At 36.4% G+C, this 15,766-nt stretch overlaps 1 protein-coding gene across 1 annotated transcript in view; it reads right to left on the bottom strand.

Annotated features, from left to right (window-relative positions):
- The window catches only part of CFAP47 (cilia and flagella associated protein 47), a 507,952-nt gene that overhangs the window by 210,679 nt on the left and 281,507 nt on the right, over positions 1-15,766 (bottom strand). The window contains exons 43-45 of the mRNA XM_070291173.1: positions 10,582-10,693; positions 9,003-9,229; positions 4,386-4,560 (exon numbers count right to left, since the gene is read on the bottom strand). Coding sequence (XP_070147274.1) covers positions 4,386-4,560; positions 9,003-9,229; positions 10,582-10,693 — 514 coding nt within the window. The remainder of the gene's footprint in view (positions 1-4,385; positions 4,561-9,002; positions 9,230-10,581; positions 10,694-15,766) is intronic.

Genomic DNA, 15,766 nt, shown 5'->3' with positions numbered 1-15,766 from the left:
TAATAGCACATAGAAAAGCTGAATGTATTAAAGATTAAGAAAAAAGACAACAACTTAACATGAAAGGTCTCAAACTGACAGCTGGCCAGTCAAGCTCACATTTCTTTGTCTAGCTCAGAATCTTATCTTTACTTTTGAAATTTAAGTATGTAAACAGGGCATCTATTCTTCAGTTTGTCATACGTCTGTCTCATCATCCCTACTGCCACAGACCAGACCCAATTCATAAATACTTGTTACCTGCCTGACCATTTGGCATTTGAAACTGGGATCTCAGATCTCTAGGATGGCAAAGTGAACAGATTACTCTGTTCCTTGCCATTTGTAATCATCCTTTCAGATTTAGAAAAAATGTTAGAGTTAAAGCCATAGGAAAATAACAAATAAAAAGCCCAAGTAAAGAAATTATATTTCTATTATTATCCACCAACTTGGAAAAAAAGTGGGAAAAATGTAAATTAATTTTGAATAACTTAGGCCAACAAAATTGAATCAAGAAGAATTAGATCATTTGAACAGACCAATCACTAAAAGTGAAAAAGAATTTGTAATTAAAAAACTCCCTACAAACCAAAGTCCATGACAAAATGGCTTCACAGGCAAATTCTACTAAACATACAAAGAAAAACTTACACTGATCCTTCTCAAACGCTTCCAAAAAACTGAAGAGGAGGGAACACTCCCAAAAGCATTCTATGAAGCCACCATCACCCTGATACTAAAATCAGTCAAAGACACAATCAAAAAAGAAAATCATAGGTCAATATCTTTCATGGATATAGATGTGAAAACTCTCAACAAAATATTAGCAAACCAAATCCAACAACACATTAAAAAGTATCATACTCCACAACCAAATGGTATGCATCCCAAGTACATAAGAATGGTTCAACATATACAAATTACAATGTAATATACCACATCAAAAAAGAAAGAAGAAGAAGAAAAACCAAACACGTGATCATCTCAACTGGAAAAAAAAAATTGACAAAATTCAATACCTGTTCATGATAAAAAAAAAAACTCTTACCAAAGTGGGTATAGAGGGAACATATATCATTATAATAAAGGCTATTTATAACAAAGCCAATATAATACTCAATGATGAAAAGATGAAAGTGTTCCTACTATACTCTGAAACAAGACAAGCCTGCCCACTCTGACCACTTCTCTTCAAAATAGTATTGCAAGTCCTAGCCACAGCAATCAGAAAAAAAAAAAAAAGAAATAAATAAAAGGTATCCAAATTGGAGGTGAAAGGTAAAATCATCATTACATACAGATGATACTAAATATAAAAAACCTGAAGACTTCACACCATAAACTACTAAAACTGATAAACAAATTCAGCAAGGTAGCAGGATACAAAGATTAACATACAAAAATAGGTTGCATTTCTTTACCCCAACAATGAATTTCCAGAAATGCAATGTTTAAAAAAGAATACCTTTTAAAATCACACCACCAAAAATAAAATATTTGGGAATAAACCAGATCAAGCAGGTGAAAGATTTATATTTTGAGAACTATAAAACATTAATAAAGGAAATTGAAAATGACTCAAAAAAATGGGAAAATAACCCACACTCTTGGGTTGGAAGAATTAAATACTCTTTAAATGGCCATACTACCCAAAACAATAAACATTTAATGTGATCCCTGTCAACTTCTCATGACCCTTTCCACAAAACTAGAGCACATCATCTTAAAATTCACATGGAACCACAAAAGACCCAGAATTGCCAAAGGAATCTTGAAGAAAAAGAACAAAGCAGGAGGCATAACCCTTTCAGACTTCAGACAAAGGTAGCATGATATGGGCACAAAAACAGATATGGGGTCAATGGAAGAGAATAGAGAGCCCAGAAATAAACCCACACACCTACATTCAATTAATTTCTGACAAAGTAGGCAAGAATATACAATAGGAAAAGACAGTCTCTTCAGCAAGTAGTGTTGGGAAAGCTGGACAGCTGCATGTAAATCAATGAGGTTAGAACACACCCTTTCTGTATACACAAAAATAAAGTCAAAATGGTTTAAAGATTTAAGTAGAAGAAATGACACAATCAAATTCCTAGAAGAGAACAGGTAAAATATTCTCTGACATAAACTGCACCAATTTGCCTACATCAGTCTCCCAAGACAACAGAAATAAAAAGAAAATTAAACACATGGGACCTAATCAAACTTACGAACTTTTGCACAGCAAAGAAACTATAAACAAAATGAAAAGACAACAGAATGAAAGAAAGAATTTATAAATGATGTGACAGGCAAGGGCTTAATCTCCAAAATATATAAACAACTCAAACAACTCAAAAAGAAACTAACAACCCAATTGAAAAATGGGCAAGAGATCTTAACAGACATTTCTCCAAAGAAGATGTACAGTCAATAGACACATGAAAAGATGCTCAACATCACTAATTATTAGAGAAATGCAAATCAAAACTTCGATGAGGTACCACCTAAAACTGGTCGGAATGGCCACCATCAAAACATCTACAAACAGTAAATGCTGGATAGAGTGTGGAGAAAGGGAACTCTCCTACACTGCTGGTAGGAATGCAAGTTGGTATAGCCACTATGAAAAGCAGTGTGCAGGTTCTTCAAAAAAACTAAAATTAGAATTACCATATGATCCAGTGATCCTACTACTGGGCAAAATTGTAATTCAAAAAGATACATGCCCTGCTATGTTCATAGTAGCATTGGTCACAATAGCCTAAATGTCCATTGACAGAGGAATGTGATAAAGAAGATATATATATATATATATATATATATATAATGAAATACTACTCAGCCATAAAAAATAATGACATAATGCCATTTGCAGCAACATGGATGCAACCAGAATTATTATTCTAAGTGAAGTCAGAAAGAGAAGGATGAATATCAAACCATATCACATATGTGTGTTAGTCACTCAGTCATATCCGACTCTTTGCAACTCAATGGACTGTAGCCTGCCAGTCTCCTCAGTCCATGGAATTCTCCAGGCAAGAATACTGGAGTGGGTTGCCATTCCCTTCTCCAGGGGATTTTCCTAACCCAGCAATCAAAACCAGGTCTCATGCATTGCAGGCGAATTCCTTACCATCTGAGCCACCAAGGAAGCCCATATCATGTATATGTGGAATATAAAATATGATACAAATGAACCTATCTATGAAACAGAAACAGAATCAGGGAATCAGGGACATTGAGAACAGACTGGTGGTTGCCAAGGTTGGGGGGAAGGAGTGAGAGGCTGGGGTTGGCAGATGTAACCCCCATTCTTTTATATATAGAATGGATAAACAACAGGATCCTACTATATAGCACAGGGAACTATATTCAGTATCCTACAATAAATCATAATGGAAAATAATGTGTATATATATATATGTATAATTTATTTTCTTTGCTGTATTGCTGTAACACAATATTGTAAATCAAAAATACATCCATTAAAAATTTTTTAAAAATTAAAAATGAATAAATTATTCTATCACTTTGTCTACATCTTATCACTTGCATTTAATAATATAAATGTATTTTGTTAAATCTCACTTAGTCCTGTGTGAGTGCTAAGTCACTTATTCGTGTCTGACTCTTTGCGAGACCCTATGGGACTATAGCCCACCAGGCTCCTCTGTTCATGAAATTCTCCAGGCAAAAATACTGGAGTGGGTTGCTATGTCTTCCCTCTCAGGGGATCTTCCTGACCTAGGGATTGAACTCGAACCCAAGGCTCTTAAGTCTACTGCATTGGCAGGCAAATTCTTTACCACTAGTGCCACCTGGGAAGACCCAGGCATAGTCCTGCTTGATCACAAATACTCAGAATAAAGCAGACAAAAAATAGGTGCTCAACTAAAAAAGGACCTTATCCAGATGAAAGATAAATTACCCATAAATGGCACTTTTCTCCTCTGAAATGTTCTTGCTACCAATATCCTTCCTATCCTTTAGAGCCAATCTAAGCCTCAACTCCAGTGCAATTTCTGTACCCAAGTTCACTGTGACAGCAAGAAATTACCTTCCTCAAAAAGAACTTATGGTCTTAATCAGACAACCACTCTTTAACAAAGACAGGCTGGCAAATTTCAGTAAATTTCAGTACCAGTATTTGGCACATGAATTCAGTACATAATTTAAATTACTGTGATGTAGTATATCAGTTATTTACAACGTAAAGTATCATTCAACAATTTGTATTTATATAGCTGCACCTTCTCTTCAATTACATTATGAAAAACCTATTAAGATAATCTTTTCTTTGTATTTTAAAATTGCACAATCGCACAGAGTCGGACACGACTGAAGTGACTTAGCAGCAGCAGCAGCAGCAAGCCAGTGCTAGATATTGCAGTCTACACATTAACATTACTGGTTACCTGTTTTTTCCGCAGATTCATTTCCTTGATATTGAGCCAATTCAACTTGAGTTTCTGGAATCTGAGGAATGAAGACTGTCTTGGGGATATCAAAATGTTCTGGAAGGCTCAATTCTGCTTTGTATAAAATGGACTTTGGCTTCTTCAACTTTGAAACATTAAAGAGCATACACATCTGCAAATAAACAGAGAGTAAAATTAGACTGTAATTCTCTTTCCCATTGCCTCCAAAATGAAAAAACAGTGTTAGACTTAGACTCCAAATATGGGGGAAAAAAAATCCCTCAAGAGATTGAATTTGTTCAATTCTTTAGACATACTATTGTTTAATTGGCATGAGACAAGAGTAACATGTTTCATAGACTCAAGAGAGTCACCCTTTATTGAGAGATACTCAATGTCCCCTGCTCTAATCTTTTCAGTGTTGAGGATTTCATTGGCTCAGGAAGAGATCAATCCATTAGTAAACAGTCCACTAGAGAAAGTACTTCCCTCCGTGAGTTGAACCTTGTGTTATTTAACATCTACCTGTCAGCTCTAGTTCTTATTAGCAGTACACTTAGTCCCCTCTCTTTTGCTAATGACAATTTGGAGGGAAAAAAATATGCTTATATAAAACTAGGTCCTACCCCTCCACAAATCTCTCAGTATCCCTTTCAAATAGGTTTGATATCTTTAGTCCATTCAAATATTACTTATACAATGTGGGTTAGAACTTACCCCCATGAATATGCTCTTCTAGATACAATTTCCTTCAATATTATCCTTACTGAAATGGGACAACAAAGAAAAACCCAGCTCCCCGAGTATGAACCAAGCAATATTTATTTTTATCTGGTCCCTCTACTGCTAAACACGTAGTACAGTCTAATGGTTAGACCAACTCTTCTTGAAGCCAGACTGTCTGCATTTATAACCTGACTCTAAGTAAGCTTGGCTAGGTTATTAATCAAAGCCATAAAGTCTTTATTTGTAAAACAGGGGCAATACTATTACATATTGCCTATCCCTAGTATATTTAAAGTATAAACAAATGCCAGGTCCTTGGAACATATTTTAAGTATTCAATAAATATTGCCTGTCATTATCATTGCCATTGTTGTCCTTGCCATCATCATGATTGTGATCATGCTACCACTACTCAACAAGAATTAGTTTTAGTTCCTCTGGCAGTTATCTCATTCACTGGGTTTGTTATCTATAAAATTCACAAATAACTTTTTTCTCACAAAGCCACACTTTATACCTACTTTATTCTGACAATTAAAATAATGTATATGCAGAAAGGTAAATTAATTCATTTATATTTTTATTGTTTTGATTTGGTCTATTTTTCTAGTTATTATGAACGAATTTTCTATTCATATCAGTAACTAGTTCTTTACCCCAAAGTATACCATCTGCCTTCTATATCTGCAAGTCATTCAAAATAATATGTACGGATTCAGATTCTCTTCTTGATCAGGCTCTAGTTAGGTTCCTCCAAGCCCTCTTCTCAATTAGGCCTCAACTTTAGCCTATAGAAAATGCAGATTCTGAGCACAAAAAATGATTTTGTCCACCCCTCTCCCTCATACACACACACACAAAGAGACTAGAACAAGTGCTAACAACATTTCTAACAGCTCCAGTCATATGCCAAGGATGACTCCAGTCCCCCTTAAAGTGCCTGTCTGGGAAAGTTCAGTGCTGCCATGCTGCCAGGATGATTCACTGTTTGTTCCAGCCAAAATCTGATATAGGCACATAGGCTCCCCCTTCACCTCAGAACAGTTACTTTAAAAAGCTGGCAATTATAAATCCCTTCTTTAGAGATGTAAATCTACCACCCAGAACTGTCTTCTCCAGGACCTCAGAACCCTCTCTTTGAAATACCAAAATTCTAGGAGCTAATGCACCCAGCCAGGTGGGTACTTGGTTCTAACTTGAATCACTACCTATCTCTGGTCATAAAGATTCCAGAAGTTTGTTTCTCTTTATAAGCATCAATTAACAAGTCCAGATCACTGTGACCAGCTCCCTCCTGCTTCTTGTAAACTTCTGTATATCCCTGACACTTCTCAGGCTCCAGCACACTCTCTCTCCTGAGTTCAGTTCATGCTGGGTCCTTCTCCCTGATGCAACAGTTACTGAATAAATTCATCCTTGCTTTACCTAGTATCTGCCTTTGTTTCTCTTTGATAGTATCAACAGGTACTTACTTCGTGATTTGAAGATTTGAAGTGCACTTACATTTGACAAATACAAAAACCTTTTCTTTACCCTACTGAATCCACACCAAAGGGATCTTTCAGATTTCCTTTTTAAAAATGTCAAATTTCAAAATTTCAATGAATTTCTTTGCCATTTATCCCAGAGTGCAAAGTATGAGTTTTAAAACGTGAAACTGAGGAAGGTAATAGAAAACATTAGGTAACTCCCTTGTCAGCTCTGAATCTTTCTAGTACCACTGAGTATATCATTAGAGTTGGTTTATTAATGGCCAGGAGGATATGAATCCAATATGAGTTCTATGTGTAAAGTGCCAGATATATTCAAGTTCCTGACAAAAGATCCTGTCTCCCGCAGTATATAAAGTAGATACATCATAATGCTATTACTTTATAAATATTTCAACGATTCAAATTGCATATGGCTGTATAATAAAAAATTAGACATGTCATTTTCTTTGGCAGAAAAGTAATTACTTTTATTCAATTAGATTTAGTTCTAAACAGATTTATTTCAAGGATAATTTTAGATTTTGTTATATAGTTATTTTATGTTATAACAGAGGACTGTAGACTTTCATTTATTCCATTATACATTTTCATGGCAGTGAACTAAGAAATGAACATATGATCTGGAGGCTATACAGGGCAACAAAATAAGCCATGGATTGGGAGGTAAAAACGTAGGCCTATTTCTAATCTGTCACAAATCAGTGGTGTCACTTTGGGCTACTATCTTACTATTTTGGAGTCTTGGTTTACAGGTCCGTAAAAGTAAGAGGTTTACTATGTACTATGTGTCTCTGAATGTTCAGCTTTATTTATTTTCCAGCTTTAATATTTATCTCTGTCTCGATCTAGGCTGTAATCTCTGTCCTGTCAGTTGGGGCAACTTAGATCTTTTTATCCCTCAGTGATTTCCTGTTTTTTGTATTACAAGTGTAATTCTATCTTCTCTCCATTTCTCCATGGATTCAATGAAATAATTTGAAGAGTGCACATAAAAGCATTTGGGAAAAAATGTGTCAAATACTACATAAGGAGAGGGTACTTTTAAAATCAATCTTGTTTATCGTTCTACTGCAAAAAGCATTAGCATTATCATATTTCAAGAGTACAATGATAATTATGCTTGAAAAGAAAACTATGACTACCTGTATAATGGCAGAGAAAAGATGTGTCTATATGTTCTGATGTGATGTAGCTGATTTTCTTAAACTTGCACATTCAACCCTTCTCTAGTTATTTTCTGCATTTAGATAGTTTTTGCTAAGAGAAAAGTGAAGGGAGTTTAGGGTTTGGAGAGTAGCTGGTGGAAGTAAGGGATTATATTAGAAATGCAAGTCGGTAAAGCAGAACCTCAGGGTTGCATTCCAGCAGACCTGAAGAGGGACATAGTCTCTCAGGTCCAGGGAAAAGCTACAAAGGATGGATGTGCACAGGCCACAGGAAGCAGGCCTTCCTTGGGTACACGAAGAACAGCAGGGAGGCCTGTGCACAGGGTGGGATGGGAGTGAATGGGCTCCAGTGCAGACACTGAGGTCAGGGAAGAGGATGGTTCAGTGGAGATGCTGGGGCTGACCAGGATGACCAGGAGGGTCATGAAAACTATTGTAAGCATGGTGGTTTTCATTCTGACACAAGTTGGAAAAGCCAGGGGAGAAAAGGAGCAAAGTGCAGAGCTTTATATTTCAGAAGACTTGCTTTGGTGGCTCTGTGGACATTTGACTGTACCTTATTTTAATTATAAGAAAGAGGTCAAGCTATGATAATAAGAATCTACAGTAATAGTAACAAATAACAACAGACATATATCTAGAAAGCACTGTATACCAGGCACTATACTAAGCATTTTACATAATTATCTCAGTTTTTATTAATGACCATTATTTCCTTATTACAAATATAAAAAATCAAAGCTAGAATTTTGTTTCCCAGAATCAAAACTGGGAATTTTAAGTTACCAGCTCACAGTCACACAGCTGGACAGTGCTAGAGTCTGGTATCTGACCCCAGAATTGATCCTCTCTGGATGAACAACAGAATGACCTAGGCAACTTTTAGAACATGTTCCCACTCACCCCCTTCTCTAGAACAATTCAGTGTTCTAGAATGGGGTCTGGGCACTGGCATTAATTCTCCAGGGCCCACTAATGTATAGCCAGAACTGAAAATTCCTGTGAAATAACCACCACAGTGTAATGCCTAAAATTACCTAGTACAACAGTTTGTTTCAGATTTATTATTTAATGAGGTAAAAATGAAAAAAGCTACAGAGCTGTCTTTGTGGGGAAAATCAGTTTTCATCATTTTCATATGTAGAAACATTGTTATGATTGAATGTAACATCTCTGTACATTTTTAAAGATAGACTAATTTCAGCACATCCTCTTTCTTCCATTCCTACCTCGATCTTGGTCAGTCCCAGGAGGGCAATGGCCACTCGGATGCTACTGCTCTCCAGAGTGCCTGTGATTAACCTTCTCTCATACTCTATCTTCGACATCTGTTGCTGTGCTGCAAAAGTCAAGGCCTTTTCCTTGGCTTCATTAGTCAGTGGCAATTTAAGGTCCACATCCAAGATTTGGTGGAGCTTACATTTCAAATACAGAACTGGATCATCTTTAGTAAGCACTAGGGGAAGCAAAAACAATCATGATTGCAATGATCATGTATGCCCTTGATATTGTTATCCAGGGTGGACTTGGGAGGTCTGAAATATAACACTGCAGTTGTGGCCTTTATTAACCAGAGTAAAAATAAACAGGTAACACATTCTGGACTGCAAGGAGATCAAACAAGCCAACACTAAAGGAAATCAGTCCTGAATATTCATTGGAAGGACTGATGCTGAAGCTCCAATACTTTGGCCACCTGATATGAAGCACTGATTCCTTAGAAAAGACCCTGATGCTGGGAAAGGTTGAAGGAAAGAGGAGAAGGGGACGACAGAGGATGAGATGGTTGGATGGCATCACTGACTCAATGGACATGAGTTTGAGCAAGCTCCAGGAGATGGTGAAGGACAGGGAAGCCTGGCGTGCTGCAGTCCATGGGGTCGCAGAATCAGACATGATTGAGTGACTAAACAACAGCAACACATTTCGAGTAGTTCTAAATCAGTAATTTAAGGGTAAGTTTTCAGGAATTAAAGATAATTTTCTCTTTAAAGAGTTCTAGTCATTGGCCATTGTTCTCCTATCAGTGATTAGAAGTAAGAGGAACAGAAAAATATGTAAAGAAAGATATCTCTCAAGGACTGGGAAGAACTGCAATTTTCTTTCAGTAACAACTTTACACTTTAAACTAGAACACTGCGTGAAAGTACAGGTTATATCATTAATATCATATAGGGCTTCCCAGGTGGCTCAGTGGTAAAGAACCCACCTGTCAATGCAGGAGACACAGGTTTGATCCTTGGAGAGCTCTAACTTTTTGTGATCCCAGAGATTGCAGCCTGCCAGGATCCTCTGTCCATGTGATTTCCCATGCAAGAATACTGCAGTTGAGTTGCCATGTCCTACTCCAGGGAATCTTCCCAACCCAGGGATCGAACCCTCATCCTTTGCATCTCCTGCATTGGCAGGTAGATTTTTTACACTATAATCCATGAGGTCTCTAGAGTCAAACACGACTTAGCAACTAAAACAACAATAAACAAATTATAATATATAGAATTTGGCACTGTAGCTATTTCCAAAATACTTGGAAAATGGAAAACTTTGCTGAGTAAATATCTGAATGCCAAATTTCAATATTTATCTGAAGACTAAAATAAAGATTTAAAAAGAAGCACCCTTGACATTTTCTTAAGTGTTAAAATGGTGCTCTATTCCATGGATGCAGACATATTCAAGTTAAAAGGGAGCTTTTGAAACTGTAATTATATATTGGAAAAATGTGCTGTGAGAGTGCTTAGGCGACTCTATGAAGAACAATACCATCCTTCAACATTAGAAATGATATAAAATGCATGAATACTTTACCTTCTTCTGGAGAACAGCTATACTCAAGCGGAGATGAAGAATCCACTGGAAAGAATCTGGAAGGCAAAGGGATAATGCCTCTTCCTTCCAAAATATATATTAATTCTCCAATCTATAACATAACCACACAATAATATTAAATTGTAAAAGATCATGAAAAAATTAGGATAAATCTTTAAAAACATGCATGGTGTATTACTAAGCAACATACACCCTAAATGGGTGGAGAAAGTAAGGATTAAATACAGCCCTGCCATAGTATGAGAGAAATTTTGCACGTAACCAGAACACAGAGATGGATTAAGAAGGTCCCAAGGTGGCATTGACAGCAGTTGATCCTTACAGTTATAAATATTCTTGGAAGACTGCTAGCTTAAAACAATTAAACAATTCAAGCAAATGAGAATGAGAACAATTCAAGCAAATGAGAATGAAAGTAAAGAATATGGTGAGGATTACATGAGGTAACAACAATTTTTGTCATTTTACTTGTTATCTAAGATATTATAATTTTTGGTATATTTTTATTATGTGATCAATATACTTATATACCATTTATATATATGTTGTTTGCTCAAACACATCTTTAGAATAATCTCTAACCCTTTGCCTGGCACTTAGCAAGCACTTAAGAGATACATTTAAATGGAGTGAGAGCAGGCTTGCCAAATTTCATTTGCATGTAAATAACCTGAAAGTGAAAGTGAAGTCGCTCAGTTGTGTCCAACTCTTTGGGACCCCATGGACTGTAGCCCACTAGGCTCCTCTGTCTATAGGATTTTCCTGGCAATAGTACTGGAGTGGATTGCCATTTCCTTCTCCAGGGGATCTTCCCAACCCAGGGATAGAACCTGGGTCTCCGCATTGTAGACAGGTGCTTTACCGTCTGAGCCACCAGAGAGGTCCTGAAGATCTTAGTAAATGTGGAAGATCTAGTAATTTTTACTAAGTAGACGTGTACTTTTCAAACATAAACCCAAGCTAGCAATTTGAATTTTTTTTGTATGTGTGTTACTACATACAGCTGAGTGATCAATACTAATGATATAAAGTTTTGAGATCCCACAAAGCCACAGGGTACAGTCAAAGAATTTTTTTTTTCAGTAACTGGAGTGCAAACGCATCAGTTCACCAAAGAAAACAAAATATTAATATTTTACTTTTAACTTTTTTCTGTTTATTTTTATCTAAAAATCAGTTACTTTACCTAAAATGTAGTTAATAGAAGAAATTTTCATGTGTTGAGTTATGGGGAAGTCATTTGGGCTTGTATACGATTTGGCTCAAACTTTATGCTAACTAGAATAGCCTGTCTTATAGCCTGTGAAACATGAATTTTATATCTGCTTTAATAATTAAAGAATAAAAATCAAAATGGAGTAATTGCGGTTCAGGCATTCAAAATGCAGGTGGGTGGCTATTGTGGATATAGTTTGAGACAGTCCTGCATCACTGAGAACTTGAATCTTTTGAACCTTTTCAAACTCAAGAACACCACTGATGCTGCTGCTGCTGTGGATAAGTCACTTCAGTTGTGTCTGACTCTGTGTGACCCCATATATGGCAGCCCACCAGGCTCCCCCATCCCTGGGATTCTCCAGGCAAGAACACTGGAGTGGGTTGCCATTTCCTTCTCCAATGCAAGAAAGCCATTCTCAATACAGCTGCAACCTTATGGCTTAAAGGTCTTCTCTTATAGAGTTTGTAAGTGTGCAAACACTTGGGGCCCCAAACCAACCCTTGCTTAACAAGATCCTTACTTCTTGCCAGATTCAATACTAATTCTTGACAAACACCTTACGTACCTTTTTGATTTTTGCTATTTTAGCCTCCTACATTTTATAGTCTGGGGGAACACTGTTCAAGTGCCTCTTGAATCTGTGTTCCAGGCTACAGTCCTCAGTTAGACTCAAGCAAAATTTTTTTCTATTCCTATATAGACTATTTATTGATGATTTGTGCAAACATAGTCTTCATAATGAATCAGACTTGGTGAATATAGAATTATAATAATTGTATGTTTTTTTTTCAATGTGTACCTGAATGAAACCAGATCTATATAGCTTTTCTACTTCTGAAAATGAATACCAACTCACAAGATTTAATACAAAAGGAGTAAACTGCTATTTCCCAAAATACAGAATATTTTTCTAAAATATAAATGATAAACATCTTCCTAGCCATTTGTTAGTCACTTGAAATATCAATAACTATGACTCCATTCAATTTCACTTAACTCTACGTCTTAGACAATATACCACTTCTCAAAAAATTATTTCATCTAACTTGTTCACTTTCAAAGTTCTTTTTTTATTAAAAAGAAACAATGTAATTGAAAATGATGCCTATTCCAGCAAATTATTCATAAAAATCACTTATAGTATCATTTAATTATTTTCCTCCATTTTTCTAGAAATAAAATCAGACCAGCAAATAATACAAATGCAATAAAGAACTGTTTAAGGGAGAGAAGCCCTTTACATTCCAAGTCTAAAGGTAGTGACAAGGGAGATGAAATTATCTAACACACAATAGGCACTTGTCAATGTAAGCTATCTTAATAGTCACCTGTTAAACTTCCTTTCTGCTCTTATTACATATTTTCCAGTCTGCATATTTACTTGAATTTTCATTTTCCAGAAAGATGGCAATGCCTATTGTCAATTGTAAGAAACCCTCACCAAAAATATTTTGTTCTTTCTGTGTATCTAGTTAAACGGAGTTCTCAAACAATGCAGTTCATGCAATTTTACAAGAAGACCAGCTGTTAATGACCCAGAAGGAAAGAACACAACACCAAATTGGCAGGAAAGTTTTAATTCCAGCTCTGCCACTAATTAGCTGGGTAACCCTGGCCAAATCATGGATGCCCTCCAGATACAAACAACCTTAACCTTAAAAAAAAATCAAAAAAGAAAAGAAAAAACACACTTCTAGACAGAAAATCAAATCCCTACGTTGTTTCATAGGTCTTAAATTCTACTTACGCTCTCATACTGGACCCAGATCTTACTATTTTTCTAATTTGTGTGTTTGCATTGGCTGTACAATACTATATTATTTTGATAACTCAACAGGCAAGTGAGACGTAAGCTAAAATTTTAAAATGTTAAATTCCATACATTAGAGAAAGATCATCAATCATTGGCTGTGACTATTTATTTGACTTTGTAATAATTATAACATGAAGCTGACCAGTAAGAATAACTGCCATTCTTTTAAAGTACTATTTTTCATAGAATGACTGAGCTAAGAGATTCAGTGAAGGTGAGAAGAAGGCGTATAAAAAGATTAAATGCTTACACTAAAAAGTTCAGCTTTCTAAACATAAATTTAACACAACATTAATTACATGCCTGAGAGATTATTCCACAGACATTTTGAGAAGGCAACATATATTTAAATGGCATAACATATGAATTGATTGTTTAATAAAAAAACATGATACATTGTATGAAAACATCTCTCAAATAAACATTAGGCTGGGCCGAGACTCCAGAAGCTACTGTGGCAATGAGCTTAACAATCTCTTTTTGCCTTTATCACCATATTTTTCAGAAGTTTCTATTCACATTTTTTCCCACCAATTTGCTCTGCAAGTAAATTAAAATTTGCTTTCTCTGCAGGTGTGAACATCACTGAAATTGCCAGTAAGATTGATCTTCATATACAGTGCTCTCATCCTGTTCTTTTCCCCAGATTAAACATCATCTCCTCTTCTTTCACCATTGCTTCCCACATTTTTCTGTTTGACTGCTATTAATAGAAAGGGAAAGTAGAGTGCTGTAGAGGATGGATGTGTATGGAGTAGTGTAATAGATTGCAAGTCTTCCAGCCAGTTTCTTGGTCCCCTAGTTTGCCTTTAACTCTTAGTCTACTTCCTGTTTTGGCTCCAGAGATGTTTTCCAAAGTAAAATAAAATCAGATCATGCCTATGCTCAATATCTTTTATTGGACTCCTGCTTTCAATAATAAAAATGCATTGAGTTCAGTTCAGTTGCTCAGTTATGTCCCGACTCTTTGCGACCCCATGGACTGCAGCACACCAGACCTCACTTCCCTGTCCATCACCAACTCCTGGAGCTTGCTCAAACTCATATCCATTGAGTCGGTGATGCCATCCAACCATCTCATCTTCTGTTGTCCACTTCTCCTCCTGCCTTCAATCTTTCCCAGCATCAGGGTCTTTTCTAATGAGTCAGCTCTTCACATCAGGTGGCCAAAGTATCAGAGCTTCAGCATCAGTCCTTCCAATGAATATTCAGGACTAATTTCCTTGAGGATGGACTGGTTTGATCTCCTTGCAGTCCAAGGGACTCTCAAGAGTGTTCTCCAACACCCCAGTTCAAAAGCATCAATTCTTCAGCACTCAGCTTTCTTATTCAAGTTAAAATTCAGGGCCCTCTTCATTTTTAGTCTGACTTATCCATTCAAGCCATTTTCTGTCATTTCCAACATTCTATTCTCAGAACTGGCAATTCAAGTATTCATGAAGTTTCATGCTTAGTTCAAACTCACGTTCTTAGAATCTTCTCCTGAGCATACTTCTCTGCCCAAACTCTGCTTACTAGCAAATTTCTACTCATCCTTCTTAACCAAACTCCTCTATCAATCAATTAACCCAGACTCTGCTATGCATTCTTCTCACTATTCCAGAAATGGTCACAATCTGTGTTATAGAAATGAGTGGACATGTCTAGGACACTATGCATACAAGCAAAGAGTATGTCTTTCAAGGGGCATCTTACTGAGGGCAAGGTCATCCCAGCATAAGGCTGCATCCATTGAAGGAAGAAACACATTTTTCTAATTCTCACGACTGTGTCATATGTTCAGCAAGCATTTTTCATAAACCAGGAGGGAGCACCTACTTCAAACTAACACTAAGTTTCTGTGTGAGCTGGACCAGACTTATGCAAGTTGTCTTCTCCACTGAAATGTGATTCCCTTATGTTCAGTATTCCTACCCTTTCTCTGTGTTTACTCTCTCCATGCCTAGAAAACTGGTTTTATATAGTTGGTGAATTAAACTCTGTTGGGAGGAGTGAACTGACTAATAAAATGAGATTAATTAGAATACGGCTTGAGGGTGTCAGAATTTTAAACTTACAATAAGTCATACTCCATATTCTATAGTTTTCTTCAAGGAGAGGGTTTGAAACTTGTAACTAGCAGATAAATACAT

The sequence above is a fragment of the Ovis canadensis genome, chromosome X (genome assembly GCF_042477335.2).
Source record: "Ovis canadensis isolate MfBH-ARS-UI-01 breed Bighorn chromosome X, ARS-UI_OviCan_v2, whole genome shotgun sequence".
Classification (NCBI taxonomy): domain Eukaryota; kingdom Metazoa; phylum Chordata; class Mammalia; order Artiodactyla; family Bovidae; genus Ovis; species Ovis canadensis.
The sequence above is the reverse complement of the archived record's forward strand: the minus strand, read 5'-3'. Positions and strand labels throughout refer to the sequence as shown.